General features: G+C 42.5%; 1 protein-coding gene across 3 annotated transcripts in view; it reads right to left on the bottom strand.

Moving 5' to 3' along the window:
- NRG2 (neuregulin 2) overlaps positions 1–16,772 on the bottom strand; it is a 187,295-nt gene extending 170,523 nt beyond the window's left edge. For 2 of the 3 annotated variants that reach the window (XM_017536744.2, XM_017536745.2), the window contains exon 1: positions 15,522–16,771. In XM_017536744.2, the coding sequence (XP_017392233.1) occupies positions 15,522–16,206 (685 nt within the window). In that variant the 5' untranslated portion in view covers positions 16,207–16,771. Of the gene's footprint in view, positions 1–15,521 lie in introns of all 3 variants that reach the window. The other variant, XM_037741409.1, reaches the window with a different exon arrangement.
- Positions 16,773–20,447: the final 3,675 nt, after the last annotated feature.

Raw genomic sequence — 20,447 nt, forward strand, 5'->3', positions numbered from 1 at the left:
GGCAACACAGTAAGATCTCATCTCCAGAAAAAAAGAAAAGAAAAGAAATAAATAAAAGTATCCAACTAGAGCATCATGAATGAAAAGAATTGGATTGAGGAGACTTTGCAGTAGTAAAAACTGTCATGACTTGTCAATGTCCTCTATACAGGAAATGAGAGTGAAAAAAGAGCCGAAGATGATTTTGACATTTCTGAGAGCTTGGAAGACTAGATAAATGCTGTTATTTAAGATATGAGTGTCCTAAACATAACAGAATATGGCAAGAAGATATTGAGCTCAGTTTGAGACTTTTTGAATTAAATCTTTTGTTAAGACCTGGAAAGATCAAAGCAATACCTCAAAGAGGGTTTGAGACAAAAAGTTCTTCCGTGGGTCTTCTTTGTTTTTCTTTTTGAGACAGGGTTTCACTCTGTCCCCCAGGCTAGAGTGCAGTGGTGCAATCATAGCTCACTGCAGCCTCAACCTCCTAAACTTAAGTGATCCTCCTGCCTCAGCCTCCAGAGTAGCTGGGACCACAGGCATGCTCCACTATGCCTGGTTAATTTTTTTAAAAAAATTTTCTAGAGAGGAGGTCTCCATATGTTACCCAAGCTGGTCTCAAACTCCTGGGTTCAAGCAATCCATGTGCCTTGGCCTCCCAAAGTACTGGGACTACAGGCATTAGCCACTGCACCACATTTCTCCATAGATCTTAAGAATGTGCCTCACAGATCCTTTCTATTAATAAATAGGAATTCTACAAATCTTAAGAGTATTATCCCACTGTAGCCTCAGAGGGAACTCAAAGTAGAGAAGAGCTTATCTTAAGAAGATTTGTGGATGTGGCTCTTGTCTAATGCAGTAAACCCTAATAAGAGTCACTGGAAAACCATACACTTTTAAAGGAAGTATATTGTAGTCCCCCCTTATCTATGGTTTCATTTTCCATGGTTTAATACAATTGGATATTTTGAGAGAGAGAGACCACATTCACATAACTCTTATTACAGTATCTATTGTTATAATTGTTCCTTTTTATTATTATGTGTTGTTGTTAATCTTTTACGTACCTAATTTATAAGTTAAACTTTATCAAATGTGTGTACATATAGGAAAAAACATAGTACATATAAGGCTCAGTACTATCTGCAGTTTCACACATCCACTGGGGGTCTTGGAACATATCCCGCATGGGTGGGAGGGACTACCATACTAGCAGGAACATCACCAGCTTGCATAAAAAGGAATACCTACAAGCAGGAAGCAGTCTGAGAAAACTGCTTAGCTGAAAACACAGGCTACATCTTATGGAAAAAGAAGGCTAACTCAGAGGACAGAACCAGGAGTTCATAGGGTAGAACAACAAACAGTGAAGAATCATTTCCAGGTAATAGGACTGAGCCCTACTCACATGCCAGGCTGGATTTCGAAACTGCTAGGGACTAGCGAATGAAATTTCCCCCCTTTCTAAATGGAAGCATCTACCGTAGATAGGAGACTAAAGAGACATGACAACTAAATGTGATGTGGGATTCTAGACTGGGTCCTGGACCAGAAAAAGGCCATTAGTAAGACAACCGGCAAAATTTGAATAAGGTCTATAGATTAGCTAACAGTATTGCATCAGTACTATTAATGTTCTGGTTTTGATCATTTTACATGTTGTGTCATTTGAGGAAGCTAGCCAAAGACTATTTGGGAACTCTGTACTATTTTTGTAACTTTCTTGTATTATAATAAGTCTGAAATTATTTCAAAATTTAAAGTAAAAAAACTAAAATAGTCATTTTAAAATGGAAGTGTTACCGATTTTTTAAAACAGGCATCTAGAGTAGTTATCCTAAATCTGTCCCAGTGTTGTATTTGGGGTGGAGGACAGACAACTTGTCTCTTGAGTTCACAGTCTTCAGATCAAGAGGAGCAGTACTCGAGTTGCTGTACTCACAGAACTGCATTGAGGAGTCTCAACTTCACATAGGCCTGATTTAGATGATGAGACCCTGACTCCTGAACCTGAGCCTAATGCCGTAATAGACGAGACATTGGCCAAGGGGCCCAGGGGAGGTTTTGTTTGGGGATGAGTATATTTCTCATGTCTGAGGACTATAAATAATTTGTGCCAGAAGTCAAACTGTAATGTCCACAAATTCTTTGACCCCTCCTTCCACCAAAAGGTGGCATGTAATTCTCCTCCCCTTGAATCTGGTCAGGTTTTAGTAACTGTCTTCTAACAAGCAGAATGTGGTGGATGTGATGCTATGTGACTTCTGTGGCTAGATCCTAAGAGACAATAGAGTTTTACCTGGTCCTCTCTTGGGATGCTTATTCCTGGGCCTAGCCATGGTACTGTGAAGAAACTCAGGCAAGGTCCTTGGTCCTTGGTCCTCAGCCCCGGCTACACTCCCAGATGAAAACCAGCCAGAATCATCTGCTTGACATGTCAGAGAAGAAACTTTGAAATGACCTTGTCGCAACCACTGTCTGAGTGTTCAGCCTCCATAGTACGTAAAAGATACTAAACCTCCTAGCTGAGCCCCTCAATTCCCAGGACTGAGAGATTATAACAAATAACTGTTGCTATGTTAAGCTACTCCATTTTAGGGTGTTTTGCCATACAGCAATCGATAACTGCCATAGGCAGGTAGAAACTGGGACTCAAAAAAATTAAGGGACTTTTCCAAAGTTCACACAGCAGTAAGGAACACAGTCAGGAACAGAGTAACATACCCATCTGAATCCAAAGCCATTCATTCTCTTTCCATTAATGACAGACATGACAGTAATTGCAGCAGCTGGCCTGCACTGCATGTTTTCCATAGGAAGGCACTGTTCTCTAAGCACTTAATGTGAGGTAACTCACCAAATCTTCATCACAATGCTATGAGGTAGCTATTATTGTGAGCCCCATAATATAGTTGGGAAACCTGAGGCACAACGAGGTTAATTAATTTTCCCCAGGTTATCCAGCTAGTAAGTCACAGAGTAAAGACTTGCCTTTGAAAGTCAGCTCCAGGCTGAGGCAGGAGAATTGCTTGAATCCCGGAGGCAGAGGTTGCAGAGAGCTGAGATCACGCCACTGCACTCCAGCCTGGGTGACAAAGCAAGACTCTGTCTCAAAAAAAAAAAAAAAAAAAAAATCTCCAGTGTGCAGCCGTAACCATTCACTATGAACAGATGAAACCTTCAAATCAGATTTCATAAATCAAGAGGAGAACCAAGGACAACCCATAAGGGACTGCACTCTCTACAAAGTGGTCAAAAGAAGACATGGTGATGGAATGACCTGAGAAGGAGGGAAGGAGGGAAAGAGGTATGTTGGAAAACCAAACACTGACAGCATTCCTGGAGGAACCCATGGCAGGATCCACAAACCAGCTTCAATTTTTAAGGCTGACTGTGTCAACTGCCAGTCAACCACAAGGCTCCTCTCCCAAAGCCACACTGCTAGTAGCAAACTCCTCTGCAGAAAGTAATCTTTAAACCCTAGAATGGAGAGTGATGTCCATTGGATTACTCCCTGAGTCATGTGGACAGAGCAGCAGTATCGATTGCCCTTTCCTCCGTCTTACAATGACAACACTCTTCCCGACTCTGGAATGATTAGGTTGTTATTTAGCCTCAGACATGAGAAAAGTAAATTCTTATACTTAAAAAAAAGTATGATTCATGACCTTGACCCAGTGAAGCCCATCAAACCCAGTGGGACTCTTCACCAACTCAATGTTTTCTTTTAGACAAAGCTCCTTAGGATGCCCTAGTTTTAAGTGATCCCTTTACAGATCTAATCTAAAACCAATGCCTTTAGCTTTTTTACTTCTGTACAAATTCTGGTGTAAGGCAGACCATTCGCCGGAGGCCCTGAGGCTGTAACACCACGAAGGAGAAGTGCAGAGCCCACACTGTGTGTGGGCACAGGTAGAAGCAGAGGCAAACCTGGCAGAGGTGAAAACAGCACTTCCAAGGGAACCAGTCTCAGCTGCAGCTCCCGTTTGCCCTCTCAGTCGGCTAAGTGTAAACCATACACAGTGGAAACCTGCTCAGATAATTTACACAGTGAGAAACAAATACGGAAAGTTCCCTTCCAATCTGGGAGCCACCCATGTACCACCCTTCAACTTACAAATTAGATTCTTTCCAGCAGAAAGACCTTTCTCCTTTTTTCTCAGAGGTGATGGTGTCTGGCTTTGCCCAGAGTGTAATACTACCTGGCTCTACAACGTGGGATTTTCTTAGCATTGGCCTGAATCACCTGCGCTGAGCTCTGGAGGTGCCATCTGAAAGGAATCTCTGTCAGTACTTGGCCAAGTCAACTTACTGTATATGTTACTAAGAGGCCAGTGAATGTTAGTAGCCTTTTTGGAGAAAGAATTCCTTTTGAAAATGAGACCTAGAGGTATGGAAGGTGACTTCTGGAAAAAAAATCCATGTTATGTCCAAAAGAACCTGACCTAAGTGAAACTCAGTCAGGTTTACTGGATTTGGTTCTGCCTTCATCCTATCCCGGGCTTGTGCCTACCTTCCCACTAGATCTGTCAGACCTAAAGTCTAAGGAAGAGTTGAAAATTTTATACTAGAAACTTCTGGAAATTTTCCTGATTCTTGACAATGGGGGCTGAAGAACGAATATGAAATTCAGAGAAGCACAATCAGCAGGCCTAAGTAGGAAGGAAGGAAGCCAGGTGGGATGAGGTAGGAGAGGTGAAGCCTCAGGTAAGAGAATGTCAGAAGTAAAACCCACATGAACAGACTATGAAAAAGAAAACCAGCCAACAGTAAGCAGTCAGACAGGCTGCCTTTGGAAGTCCCAGAGTCCTTTAAAAGAAACTGTTCACTTACAGGCCTTGAATTTACTCTGTAACAACGGTCCTGCCATGGTCTGAGACTCCTTTCTTTCTTTCAAAAAATGTTTTCTTTTCACTATTTTTTTCCCTAAAATCAAATCAACCAACAACAATGCTAGAAAAGTTGCCCTGGATGCAGCCCTGCTGTTTTCTCTCATCCAGAGACAGAGATTCAGACATGATGGATTATCTGCTTAATCACTACTTGTTCCATCCTGACTGGTAAATAAATCGTCTCTCTGAAGTCATACAAAGTTACTCCAGAAAAGAGGCATCAGTTGGGCAGTGCTTAAGAAATCCATTGCTGGTCTAAGCAAGTGGGGCAAGGTGCTGTATTGAGGTTTTACCTATGGCCAAAGGCACCAGTGGAAGGGACTCAGACTCAAGGATGCTGAGTGCCAGAGCCTTCTGCAAGGTGGTGACCAACAGTCATTGGGAACTTGGAGTGGAGGAGAAGCCCACACCCTACCCAATAATTCATCCAAGCAGACATGGCAAAAATGCCTCATTTCAAGGGAATAGTGAAAGAATGGACATGCCAAAGGAGAAACATTAGAAGAAAGCATTGGGTTCCAACCACACCCCTTTCAAAAGAAAAGCCAATGATCAAAGGACCAGTACTGGACTCCAGAAGCCCCCAAACTGTCTACTAGGCAAAAAGGTGCAAACACTCCAAATTTGTGATCTCAGCTTACTACAGAAAAAGTACCTGGTCATACCTCATACCTCTGAAGGTATTCAGCCTGAAGCATGAACAGGCCAGATTAAGAGTGCAGCTGGGCATTCCAGTGAGAGACTAGAATCAGGAATATCCAAAAAGCTCAGGTGGCAAGTGAAACTGGTAAATTTTGCAGAATGCCAACTAACCAAAACACAGAAAAGAACACAAGCCAAAATACTGACATATATGAGGAAAACTACCCAGGGATAATTCTAAAACTCAATAAAGGAGGACAAAAAAGACAAGAAAGAAACTATGGACGATTGAATAGAACTGAAACGTGACTGAGAAGCAAAATTCTGCTCTTATCAAAATTTTTGAAGCCACTTTCTATGGTTGTTTCTTAGCCTGGGCTGTCATTTGATGAATCTTGAAATGCGTCTAAGACAAAAGTGGGCAGCAGACAAAGCAAATGGTCCCACTGCTCCCTTTTTACCTGGCAATAGCCAGCAATCAAATATTAACTTTACCATATTTTAAGTTACTGCCCCCAAAGATCTTACCACCAAGTAAGAGATGAGATACTGGCCCATCAAAGGATAATTAGCAACGAATGGCATTAAATGATAAGTGTTATATAAATAATACAGGCCGTAAATACTAAGACTTTAAGAAAAAGTAAAGACTACTTCTTGAGGTCAGGGGATTCATAGCCAGCCAAGGACCTGAGGGGTAATAATAACCAACAAATATTCAGAGGAAGAACCCCCAAATATGTTACTTTCTATGTTTTCATTTTCTATAAAATGAAGAGAGTGGTAGCACTTAACGGAATTGCTGTGGGTATTAAATGAGATAATGCATGTAAAACAATTAGCAGTCTTTGTCCTACAAACACTTAAAAATTTCATACTTTCATCTGGTTTCACATATCAATTATTTAAAATAAAAATAAAATCACACAAACTAAAAAAATGTCACGTGTTACATGATCACATCTCTATTCCTCTGACCTTGGGAAGCCACCAGATACATTACAACTCATTACAGAAACAAGAAAAGAGAAAGGATGAATGATTCAGTGTGAACCCATCCTCAACCCTGGAAACCCCCAAATCAAAACAGGATGAGTCAGGACCCTTCTTTGAAAATAAGGAAGGCTTCAGCCATTTTCCAGGGACTTTCAGCAACTTCTGACGACAGTAAAAATGTAAGGGCCAGGCGCAGTGGCTCCCAGCACTTTGGGAGGCCAAGGGGGGTGGATCATGAGGTCAAGAGATCAAGATCATCCTGGCCAACATGGTTAAACCTTATCTCTCCTAACAATACAAAAAATTAGCTGGGCGTGGTGGTGCACTCCTGTAGTTCCAGCTGCTCAGGAGGCTAAGACAGGAAAATCACTTGAATCCAGGAGGCAGAGGTTGCAGTGAGCCAAGATCATGCCACTCCACTCCAGCCTGGTGACAGATCAAGACTCCATCTCAAAAAAAAAAAAAAAAAAAAAAAAAAAAAAAAAAAAAAAAAAAAAAAAAAAAAAAAAAAAAGGTAACATAAGATCTACCAAAGTCAATGAGCAAGACTGGCAGGACTCCAGAATTTGGTTACCTTGCCAGTATGATGAGATTTTAAAAGAGACACTATGGAGTATGGGTCTTAGTTCTCCCATTTGTGAAACACAGAAAAACAATATCTATCTGCAGTCTTCTCAAAAAATTGACCAACACATGCACCCATCAAGATCTGCAGGCTACTTGGGATTTCCACAGAATGAGCATTCATATCCTGGGACTCACAAGGGTGTCTATACAATGAGACCACAGAAATAACCCATTCTCTTCTCACCACCGCTTCCACCAGATCCAGCCCAATAACTCTCAAGCTGAAACAAATAGGAACATCTGGGTGAAAAAGTGGAAAATTTTTCCTGTCTTCCCCCAGTCTGCTTCTCAAACTTAATATTTTCATTTACCTAGTCTTCCTGCTCACACTGGTTAATAATTAACATTTTTTGAGCAAGTGATATGTTAATTATTTTACATGCATTATCACATTTAATACCCATAGCAATTCTATTAAGTGTTATCACTATCTTCATTTTATAGGAAACTAAGATGCAGAGAGTAACTTGCCCAATATCACTCAGCTGGAAAATACAAAAGATGGTTTCTAAATCCAGGTCCATCTTGCTGCAGAGCCCAAACTTTTAGTCATTACACTGTTTTGGGTCGACTTTTTTTTTTTTTTTTTTTTTTGGAAGGAAGGGCGGCTATAAAAAACTTTCAGCTGAAATCTTTAAAGGACTTTAATAGTCAAAGTCTGAATGTTTTCCTGCATGAAAAGAACAAGAATGTCTGCTCTTACCACTACTATTTAACATTATACTTTGGCAGTTCCAGCCAGTGTAATAAGGCAAGAAAAAAAAAACAAATGAAACACAGATTAGAAAGGGAAAAATAAATGTCTTCTTTTCATTGACAACAGAATTGTGTACATAGAAAATCCCAAGAAATATACAGAAAGAAAGTTAATAGAACAAATAAGTGAATGTATTCAGGTCACAACATACTAAGTCAATATATGAAACAAAACAAAACAATGATATTTCTATATACTACAATGAGTAACTGAAAAATGAAATTTGAATAATACCCGTTATAATAACATGAATAGCATAGCAAAAAACATGTAACTTCCAGATAAATTTAACGAAGTACGTGCAAGACCCATTCACCGAACGTTACTGAGTTACTTATAACCTAAGCCTTCAAATACTACTTATGTAATTAAGAATAATTCATCAGCCTAGCATTCAAGACTGATGAAAATATCACCCTAGGCTGGGTGTGGTGGCTCACACCTGTAATCCCAGCACTTTGGGAGGTTGAGCTTGGCAGATCACTTGAGCTCAGGAGTTCAAGACCAGCCTGAGCAACATGACGAAACCCCATCTCTGCAAAGAAAGAAAGAAAGAAAGACAGTATCACCCTAATCTACCTCTCCAGCCTCCTCACTCATTTTCCCTTTTCATTCTGGTTGGATTTTTTTTTTTTTTTGGTTTGTTTTTATGTACAACAAACATGCCCCTCTACTACTGAGAATGCTGCTCTTACTGCATGAAATAGATTGAATCAATTGATTCATTTCTATCCCCAAACCACACTCTCATCTCAACTATCTCTGACTATTGGAAACCCATCTCAAACTACTTCTCCAAGAAACTTTCTTTAATCTTCCAACCAGATATTGTCTTTCTTTCCTTTATGATTCTTCTCCTCCTCCCAAAAGCACTATGTTGGCTTATCCTATAGTGTTTATCATATTCTAAGTTAAATTACTGTTAAATGATCATAAGCTCGTTGACGAAGGCAACTGCAGCTCCTTTAAAGTACCTTGTTCTTTACACAGAATATATATTTAAATATTTGTTGAAGCAAACATCTAAAAAAGATTAAATTAAAAGAAAGCTCTTTCTGTAATAAAACTTTTGGGATACCAAATTGCATCACTGTCACAATAGAATTCATGATGTCCTGACTTTTGCATGGGCTGGACCAGGTATTTAGCCATGTTGTGACCTTCCTCTCGTTCACTTCTGAGGAATGTTAATTCAGCTTGGCTTCTGTTAGTTGGATCAATATCAAGATCAAGACCAAGTAAAACATCCCAGCATAAAGGACAAAGACAGATCCTCAGTCTTTATATAACAGATCAGGGAAAGAAGGTGTAAGGGAGCCAGTGTCCTCAGCACAGGGCAGGAAATTGTGAATGTTAAATAGAAACACTATGGATTCTGTTTCTGTAGAGAGAAAAAAAGTAACCTGACCATCACATCTTGGAGGTCTGTGTTGCTAGCAGAATACAGAAAACTTCTATAGTACCTGTGCCTCTGCCGCTCTAGAAACATCTGCAAGGGTAAATGAAATGTTAACCACCAGTCCTGCCCCACACCCAGGAGGCCAGCAGCACAATCAGGTCCTGAACAGAAGCACAGAGCAGAGCTGACAGGCTCCGGAAACATCAGGCCTCTGTCCCAGAGAAGATCCCTGGAGAGGCCATTTGGATCTTACTGCATGTACAGAGTTGGAAGGGAATGTTACCGTAGAACAGAGCTCATATGCCACACTCTCCCAACTAGCCAGAGAAGGAAGGCTCCTTAACTTCATTTCATAACTATCAAAAGCATCATAGCTGTTTAGCAGCAACTAATCACACTCCGTAAGTGCAAATTTGTCTTTTGGCCCCAGACTGGCAAAAGTTTCCCAGCACTTTGCCTGGGTACAACATGTCCTTTCATGTCATCCTAATACCTTTTAATCATCCTCTATATGTGCTTCAGTTCTTACAACCTAACATAGAGCTGTAGCTCAGCAAGATTCATCTGTATGTATTACTGTTTTTAAAGAAGTCTATTTTAATTAAATATAAAAGTTATTGTTCAAACTTGTCATAATTTAGCGCTTCTACAGATTAATTCATCTACTTTCCTTAGTTTCCTAAAGAGTTCCCTGTATCATCTCTTGACATTCATAAACTGAGCTTATTTCTATGTACAAATTCCAAAAAGTAAGTGGGAGGAGAGGGTTACTTTGCTAGAAACAAGGAAAACAAAAATCCCCGTACCATATACACCCATCCATCCAAACACAAAATTTTGGGGGAAATTTCTTTTACCTTTAATGCAGATTATACTAACAGCACTTCAGACCTTGCAAAGAAAGATCTAAGAACAAGTTGTTGGAAATTGCATTGGGGAAACTTCAATGATACTGATATCACCATTCCTTTCCCAAATTTTCAAAATTGCCAAATACCACTAAACAAACAGAGTTTAGAGGGTTAAGACTTCCTGCTGTTTTGATATTTGTATATTTACTTTTTTTCCTATGTATCCAAATGGCAATTCCCTGATCCTCTGAAATTTTAACACTATGTTCAAAGCAGTTACCTTAAGCATACTTCAGAACAGTATTCAAGTGGCTAAATTCCCTGGAATTGTACCAGATGTGCATGAATATGGTCAAAATCAAACTCTTCATTGGCAACTGGGGTCTCTGGCTTCTGAATGAAAATCAAAGCAATCATGCACTGTGGAGTTTTCTCTTTTTATCTGTGAAATCATGTGATCTCCCACATGGACACTACTGTGAGATCACCAAGCGTGTGAAACAATAAGAATTGCTGTATGGGTTGAGATGCAGCCCTAAATCTCAGTGGTAACCCTTTGGATCTCTCCTTTAAGCATCCCAATTAAGACTTACAAAACTTATTGTCATTGAAAACTTAATGGCAAAGTATCTGAAAAATAAGTTGGTATTTTCATTCTGACTCTAGAATTATATTTGGGAGGTAGAGTATCGGTTGAGGAGAAAAGAGGATCCTTTAACTAGATACTTGAGATAGAGAAGAACTCAGAGAACTAGGTAGATAAGATCTTGGGCTAGGTTAAGAAAATATATATAACCTGGGAAGAATTTACCACAAAATTGACTTAACAGCAAAATTAGCATTCTCCATCTGTTGAAAAAAAAATGAGACCACTTTGAAAAACATTGTGTTTTTAGAGAAAACACACGTTTCAAGAATAAGTTATTCTTGAATATTTACCACAGAGCCTTAAAGCTGGGTAGCTGAGAACAGGGGTTAAAAAGGAAACTTTTCATCATTTATTTTTATGTATTTTCTGAATTCTGAACCATATAAATAATTTATATTTATATAATTTATATGTATATATGTGTGTATATATACATATAAATATATGTATATATATAATTTATATAAATAATTTATATGACTCAAAATTCAGAAAATAAAAATATAAATATAGTTTTTTAAAGGAAAAAACTAATTGATATTAGGAAATAAAATTTTAATGCCCTAGATAAAAGAGGATAGTAAAGGGGGAGCACACTTGCTTTGATCAGGGGCCGAGAGGAAGTTAGTCACCTAGATTGTTAATATACCACCATCCCTAGCTCCTAAACTGTTTGTTAATTCTAACTGATGGTTGTTTTATTTTTGTTTAAATTTGGGGGTGGGCAAGTAGTAATCTACCTTCCAAAAGAAAAAAATAAGAGGGCCTTTTCCAGCAAGATCTTTCTTCTCCACCACTGAAATCCCATTAACACTAATCAGCACAATGATTAGCCACATTGTGGTTAAGTACTCTACTTGATAATGATTCTTTTGGAAAAAAGGTTCCCATAGCGACAGGTAAAAGCTATCATCAAACTCAGCTTTTCAGCACAGGACTTGATGTCACAGGTCAGAGAGTTAAGATTATTTTAGCATTAATCTGGAGGCTTTCTTTAACTTCACTTGACTTTATCCATTCAAATGACACTGATGGAGAGTCCTTCTGTAAACCAGACAAAGTAGGAAACACTGGGGGCAGGAGAGCTAGGAGAAAGAAGACCTCAAAGATAAGATATTGTTCCTGCCCCAAGAATTGTAGTCTTCCGAGGAAAGCAGCCACTACAAGAAATAATGACATTATGGTGGTAATTCAATCCTTAAATCTACAGCCATGCCTTATCCTTATCACTGGAACTGGTCAGTTTCTAATCTAGTTTCACTTTCCCATCTTCAAGCTGCAGCACAGCTGGGTTTCCAGCTGGCTGGGGAAGAAAAGATTCTTTAAATAAACAGCATTTTAAAAATATGCAGTCGCTTTTGCTATACTGAATTTTGTGAGCCACCTTTCTCTAATATGTGAATCTGGGTGCCAAATTAATTTAAAACTATCCTAAAGAATGTAAAATCCCCCAGGAATACACCTTTCCTTGTTTAACTACAGAGTACACTGTACACTGGAAAACTGCTCATCAGGAAGTCCCAAAGAAAGAAATTATCTTTATTTTTTGTGCTATTTACTGCATCTATTCAATAAGGAAACTGCTTAAAAACATGAATACAAGAAAACAACAAGATAGGGTGTAATTATACCAAAATATATGCAACCATCTTTTAAAATGCAGGACTATTTGCAGAACAGGATGCTTTTATAACATTGTACAGAGTTGCTAATCCCTGCAAGGCCTTTCTAACTCTTTTTCCTCGCCTTTCCACAGAAGGCACAGAAAACACCTCCCTCCTTATATGCAATCTTCTAAGAAATGCTAACATTTTACTCAACTCTATCACCAGATGTACTCTCTCTGGATAAATGATACACATTAAATATGTAAAAATACCACTCTAGCAGGTCTTGCTATTCCAACAAGACCCCTGTCTACCATTCCCCACCTTAGATCATAGACTTCAAGTCAACATTTCACAGTGGAAATTAGCCATTTATGAGGACTGTTTAAAAGAGGTCCAGTGTGACCCCCACATTGATGCTCCTGAGGCCAATTTTTAAACACAGTATTATCCCTTCATATGATGCCCCCCCTTAACAAACCCCACAAGCTTTCTAGATGACCTCCCAGGGAACCACACCTCTCAGAACCTACACACACTCCGAGCTGAAACTAGCTAAACAAAGCAACAATGCAACCTCAGTTGCTCAATGTAACGGCCACGACGACAGTTTCCAAGTGCCAGTTTCCCTATTTTGCAATGGGCAAGTCTGCTCCAAGGAGAAAATGTTCCCAATGACCCTGTGGCCCAGAGGGCTTTCTTTAGAATAGAAAACAGAAAATGAATTTGTTAGTTATTTCCTGCTGAGCACAAGGACAGTGTTGTGGTTAGTTCGGATGATTTTGTTTCCTTATTTAATATACCATTACCTGTACGTGTTTTCTTTAACCACATCGTAGAAAATAAGAAAATACAGTTTATGCTCTTCTGTCACATTATCACCAATTTCACAAGTCTCACAAATATGTCCTTTAATTTCTAATCCCCTTATATAAGGCTCCCCAAAATGGTACCTGTTTATGTACTTTGCTTGGAATATCAACTCAAAGCAATTTTTTTGCATTCTGAAATGTTTTCTGCCCTACACATTCCTGATTCTTGATAATTTGTGATATGTGAGGGCCCTTCCGTTACTAATGATTGCAGTTCTAAATGTGTCTTTTTAAGAACTCTACTACACATGCTATTTTGATATGAGATGATTATAACCTAGAAACAAACCTTTTCTTACTCTCAAATCTTTCGTGATTTCTGCATTCAACTGTTAAGCTATTAGTCACTAGAACAAACAATGTGTTAATTGATAAGGTGTATTGTGTTGGGGGAAGGAGAAAGTAGGAGGAGGGAGACAAGGGAGCAGAGAAGCCAGTTACTCTATGGGGTTACCTGACAAAGACCATCAAGTCCTTATCGGCCCAGACTAGGGATTATGTGGAGATGAACACTGTGCAAATGCAGGAGCAACTCATCAACAACCAAACAGAAGCTGTCCTTGGACAAGGTTCAGTTAATATTTTTACTATCTATTTTCCACTGTACAATACTGTTTCACAGCTCCCCGAGGGATCTCAGATAAACTACTCAATAGAATAAAAAACTAGAAATTCTTAGCTGGTCTCTACTTGTCATCATAAAACATTTCAGAACATAAAACCAGTATTAAAAAGCAGTCAACAATATTCCTAAGGATAATGTCAGAGTGATAAGCTGCTGTTATCCCCCAAAGTTTTCTCCTCCTTATTAAGACATTGCCAAGACTCTTCTCATTACAGTGATCACAATTTAACATAGTTAGTGTCTAGATAAACTCTCACAACTAAGCTCCTAAAATTTGCCTCCTGAAGGGGTCAGGGGAGGAAAGCTTCCAAAAGTCATAGGTATTAATCTAGAAAGATGAGGGCAGCAAAACTTATTATAAGCTGTTACACATATTTTGCTACTCAAACAAAGCCTGTCTACACTACCTAGAATCAGTTGGTAAACTGGTAAACATACCAACTTCTATGAGAGTACAGGACGTCTATCATAATTCAGCGATTACACAGTCCAGCAAGTCATACTGCATGCCAACAAATTCAGCTTTAGTAGGGACAAAACGAAACCCCAATGTGAGTAAGCACAAGACAGGCTTACACCAAATACTCCAGTGTGGGACAATTCAGTTTGAAATATCTTACTAAGAAGTAAGTACTGGATTCAGGGACAAGAAGAAAAAGCTCTTAGACTGACATTTCTTTGACTTCTAACTTGGGAGACTTCCATTCCCAGCTGCACAGATCGACAGATTTCAGTGTTTTGTTTCTAATCACCTGCATTCCTGTGCAGCATCTAACATCACGAAGATGAGAGATGCAGTCAAATACATCCGGCGAGTAAGACGTTAGAGCTGAACTTAAAGCATTCAGCAGAAGTAAGTTATCCTCTTTCATCATTATCACAATCAACAGACCTTGTAATATCCCTCAGAAACAGCCGGAAAAAAAAGGGGGGGCGGTGTCTGCTTGCTAGTCTTAAGAAAAGGCTGTGCTACCTGCTTAGCAAAGACACGCAATCACGGTGGAGAAAAAAAAACGGAGCCACATGGAGGACGGAAAACAGTAGCAGAAAAAGTCCAACTCTGCCTGCGCCAGCGGTGTGGATGAGCAGAGCAACCAGCCCAGGAGAGGAAGGAGGGGGCGGGGGCGATCATTCCCTAGGAGAACTTGTAAGCGGAGGCCTTCACAGCCTGGGAGTCTACCCAGCTGCTCCTGCAGACCCTGCCAGCCTGGGCACGGCAGGCCCGCGGGAGCAGAGTGGGTAAGGCCTCCGAGGGTCACTCCTGACTCACTGAGCCTTAGGCCAGCACTGCCAGGACCTCTCCGTCTTTCCTTCCGCTACTGGGCTATGATGGCAGCTTTCCAGCTCCACATGCCATACATCAGCCGCAGATCCCCGCTGGCACAAGCCAGCGCCTCCCTCCGCCCCCCGCCCCTGGCACACTTTGAGCCTGATCCTCCTTCTCCCCAACCCCAACCCCCTCACCCACCCGTGCCAGGCGCCCTGCCCAGGGGCGGCCCCACCCCCCAGAGCCCGGACGCTGCCAGGCCCGGGCACCTGCAGCACCTCCCCGCCCCACCCCCATTCTCCACCACCTCGCCCCTCCCCCCTTTCTCCAGCAGAGGGAGGGGGCGACTCACCGCAGTCAGTGCACAGGATCTTGCCCACCTCTTTCTTGAGATTTTTGCCGTTGGTGTCGAGGGGGGCAAAGGCCGTCTTAAAGACTAAGGGCTGTTCCGTGGGCTCCAGGAAAAAGATGTAGCGCTGGTTCCTTTCGAGCGGCGCACAAGAGCCCACGCTGATCACCTGCTCGCGCTGCAGCCCCCCGCTCCGGAGCGGCCACTTGTCCAGCACCTTCACCAGCGCCACCCGACCCGAGGCAGGCGGCTCTCGGGTGCTGTTGGAGCTGGAGCCGCCGGCTGGGGCTAGCCCCTGTACCTTGCCCTCCACCACCACGGGTGCCTTGTACGCCTGGTCCTGCACCGACTTCAGGCTGGGCGAGTAGCAGGCGAGCGACACACCGAAGAGCAGCATGGAGAAGCCGGGGGCCGGGTCGCGCCTCATGCCGCCGGCGGCTGCGGCTCGCGAACGGGCGGCGGCTCTCCGGGCTGCGGGGCTGCGGAGCTGCGGCTGTTGCTGCGGCCGCGGCTCTGGGGGCGCAGCGGGACGGGAGATGCTGCTGTTGTTGCTGCTGCTCCTGCTGCTGCTGCCGCTCTCGCTGCTGCTGCTGCTCCTCTCGCTGCTGCTGCTGCTGTCGCTGTAGCTGCTGCACCGAGCCTTCTCCAGTGGCGGCGGCGGCAGCGCTGAGCAGCAAACCTGCCGCATCTGGCCAGGCCATTTGGGGGGCTCCGCCGCTCAGCCGCCGCCGCCTTGGGAGGGGAAACAGAGCCCGCAGGAAAACCGGAAACAGCGTAACGTTAGCGCCTCTTAGCCCTCCACCGGCAGCCCGGGGAGGTGGCCCAGCTAGGGCAGGGGGCAGGCGGCAAGCGGGCCGCGACGCGCAGCGCTGCGCAGCGCAGCGCTCCCACCCTGTGCGCCAGGACCTGGAGGAGGATGCGGAGGATGGGACGCCCGCCCACTTGCTCTCTCGCGCCCCCTCTGCCCCCGGACCGAGTGGAGAGCGCGGCTTCTGCAGGGGAAGCTTGGGACTGCACTGCTTTAGTGCCCGCCTTCAGCCCGCAGGGGCGCGGGAGGAATCGTGCCACCCTTTGCTCTCGGGATTTATCGGCATGACAGTGGGGGTGGTGCGTGAGGAGAAGGTGGAGAAGAGATAACGGGCTCCTGGCACCATCCTATGAACGTGTGAATGGGACTCAGGGCGTTCCCCCTGCCTTTGGCAATCAGCTGTAAGAGCCAGAGAGGTTGTCATGGCCAGGGTGGCCAGCCAGCCTCTCGCCTCCTAGGCTGTCCTCTTTCCTAGGAGGACCCTGGAGCCCAGCCCCTAAACGATACCACGTGCTCGGTCCTGCCACCGCCTGGTGAGCGCTGGATATTCGACTTGTGGGGGAGGATCCCAGCCCCGTCATTTTGGAAAGAGTTGGGCTACAAGGTGTCTTGTCTCAGCATTGAGGACACCGAAGCAGAGGTGGTGGTTGAGAAAGGGTCGAGTCCCCAACACTCTGGGCTTTCTTCAGCAGCCACGTGGGGATCTGGCTGAGCACTGTACAACCTCATCTTTTAAAAATCTGCTAAGAGAGGTGGGGGAGCTTCTTGGGAGCCAATAGAGAGCCAGAACCTGTCAGGGCCAGAGGCTGCTTCATAAAAAAAGGTTTTCTTTTTTCAGGGTTGTTGCTTGCAAGAGGCAGAAGAGTTTGCTGCACTGGAGCCAGCATCTGATTTAAAACACACACACACACACACACACACACACACACACACACGTACGTCCATAATCCATTTGCATATCAATGAGGGTCCAGGGAGTTTTCAACATCCAGCTTTTAACCTTGAAGGATGTGGAGCTCAGAAATGCCAGTCAGATCTTGGGGAATTTTATACCTGACTGGGCCCCACAGGAAACTGGTCCAAGGATGACTGACTTAGGCTAGGACTGCTATTCTGGAAAGGAAGGAGAGAGCTACACCTTTCCTCCTGGCTGTCTAAGAGCCATCTTAAACTCAATATATCCAAAGCCAACATCATTATTTCTTCCACTTCACTCCAAATTCCCTATAATTATTAATGCCACTGTTTTATTCTTTTATACTATATCAATCCATTACAATAAGTTCCTTCATCTCATCTTTTATTCTTCCTCATCCAATTAATCACCTAGGCCTTTGGCTCTACCTTTTAAAATAATCTCCAATTTATCTACTTCCTCTCCAACTCGCTGCAAATACCTTCAGTCCAAGTCCCCATCATCTCTCACCTGAACAACTTCGAAACCTCCTAACTGGTCTCCACTCCTTTCACCTCATCACCTACCTCCAGTCCTAACAATGCCAGAGTGATCTTCTAAAAATAAAATATAATTTGGCCATACTACTGCTTTCAGAAGTAAAGTCCAAACTCCTCAGCAAGGCTCTTCTTGGGCTCTTTGCCTAGACAGCTTCATATCCTGAGAGCCAACCCCCTACCCTAGCAATCCTTAGCACTTCATCTGTTTCTCAGTGTGCTTCTGTGCACAATGTCACTTGTATCCAGAAAGCCTCACCTCCACCTTGTCCACTTGCAAAACTATTCTTTTCCCATGGCCCAGCTCAGCATTATACCTCGTTCTGTCCGCCTTCCTAAATATTCACCTGTACTCCCACCAACATACGCATACATGATGGAATAGGGAATTAATCCCTTCCTCCTTTGTGTTGCCATGAGCCTCTCACATAGTATTACTATTGGGATACCGGCCCATACTGTATTTCAAGCAGCCACTTAGCGGGTCTGCATCTCCCATCAGATGCTGAGATGGTCTCTGAGGAGATAGCATTTAAACTGAGACTAGAAGGATGAGGAGGACGTGGATTATGTGAAATAATGTGTAAAGTGCTTATAACAATGTCTGGTGCACAGTAATAAGTTGAATATTATTAATATTTTACTTATATTGGTGGTTCCCAATCTAAGAGCTGAGAATCTCTAAGTAGTCTTTATCTTCTGTATATTAAACATATATTCACTATGATTTTCTGTATATTAAAAAATGCAGCTAGACAAGGTGGCTCATGCCTGTAATCCCCAGCACTTTGGGAGGCTGAAGGGGGTGGATCACTTGAGGTCAGGGGTTCAAGACTACCCTGTCAACATGCTGAAACACCATCTTTACTACAAAAAAAAAAAAAAAAAATAGCCAGGCATGGTGGCACGCACCTGTAATCCTAGCTACTTGGGAGGCTGAGGCAGGAGAACTGCTAGAACCCAGGAGGCAGAGGTTGTAGTGAGCCTCATGACACTGCACTCCAACCTGGGCAACAGAGCACTAGCTCAAAAAAAAAATTAAAGCAATACAATTTTTCAATAGTACATGTCATGAAGAATAAAATATTATTTTCCTGTCTCTTATGTATTTTTTTTTTTTTTTTTGAGGAGTCAATCTCTGTCACCCAGGCTGGAGTGCAGTGGCGGGACCTCGGCTTATTGTGACCTCCGCCTCCCGGGTTCAAGCGATTCTCTTGCCTTAGCCTCCCAAGTAGCTGGAACTACAGGCATGCGCCACCACGCCTGGCTAATTTTCATATTTTTTGTGGAGACAAGGTTTTGCCATGTTGGACAGAGTGGTCTCGAACTCTTGACCTCAGGTGATCTGCCCACCTTGGCCTCCCAAAGTGCTGGGATTACAGGCGTGAGCCACCAAGCCTGGCCTCTCCTTTTCTTTTGAGACAGGGTCTGGCTCTGTTGCCCAGGCTGGAGTGCAGTGTGGCCATGACGGCCCCACTGCACCCTCAACCTCCTGGGTTCAAGTGATCCTCGTGAGTAGCTGGGACTATGGGCACATGCCACCACACCCAGCTAGTTTTGTTTTGTTTTGTTTTTCGGTAGAGATAGGGTCTCACTATTTTGCCCAGACTGGTCTCAAACTCCTGGGATCAAGTGATCCTCCTGCCGTGGCCTCCCAAAGTGCTGGGATTTCAGGTGTGAACCACCACACCTGCCCCCGCCTTAAAAAACAACAACAACAACAAAAACATATCCATGTTAAAGTATAAGAAAGTGTAACAAGATATTAAGTGAAAAAAAAAAGCAAGGTGAAGAAGAGTGGTAAGGTGCTACCATTTTGTCTTTTTTAAAGGGAAAATATGTAAGTGTTTGTAGTCCAGAGTTATTTTTTAAAAGATACAGCAGAAATGAAATAATAGGCGGCTCTGGAGAAAGGTAGTGTGTGAATGAGGGATGGAGTGAAAGAAGGATACTTTCATGGTATTCCCTTTTGTACCTTGTGAGTTTTATATCAAGTTCATGTACTATCTATTCATAAAACATTTTTAAGAGAGGACCTTTATTAATGCTGCTGAATTTTTATCATGTGTTTTTCTCAACCAAAGGCTACTTAAAGTGGAACTACTATTATTTTGGATCCTATATATAGAGAGAATATTCTATATAATGGGATCTACTATTACATGGGGTAAAACTTTTTTTATCTTAAAATGAGATTTTTGTGCTAAAAAGCAGTGGGACTTATTTTGCTATAATTCTATCGTGTTCAAATAAACTTAGAATGCTGAGATAAATTTTGAGATTCCAACAGATCACCAGAATTCCTGTGGCCACAGAAAGCTGGGGGTTAGGCAGAGTTTTCTAAAGGGAAGAAAGGGCCAGGCACGGTGGCTTACACCTGAAATCTCAGCTCTTAGGGAGACAAAGGTGGGAGGATAGCTTGAGCCCAAGAGTTCAAGACCTGCCTGGACAATATAGCGAGACTCTGTTCTCCACAAAAATGGGAAAAAAAATCAAACAGATAAAGGGAAGAAAAGTGCCTGTCCAGATTTCCTTCAGGTGTGATGTATATGAGGATAAGCTTCTGAAATTGATCTCAGCCATTTAGGGTATTTGGTTTCCTGGAAGCACAGCTCAATTTTATGCTGGCTTTTTCCTGAAGTTCACAGTGAATTAGTACGTATGACTTA

The sequence above is a fragment of the Cebus imitator genome, unplaced genomic scaffold (genome assembly GCF_001604975.1).
Source record: "Cebus imitator isolate Cc_AM_T3 unplaced genomic scaffold, Cebus_imitator-1.0 Scaffold101, whole genome shotgun sequence".
NCBI classification, from domain to species: Eukaryota; Metazoa; Chordata; class Mammalia; order Primates; family Cebidae; genus Cebus; species Cebus imitator.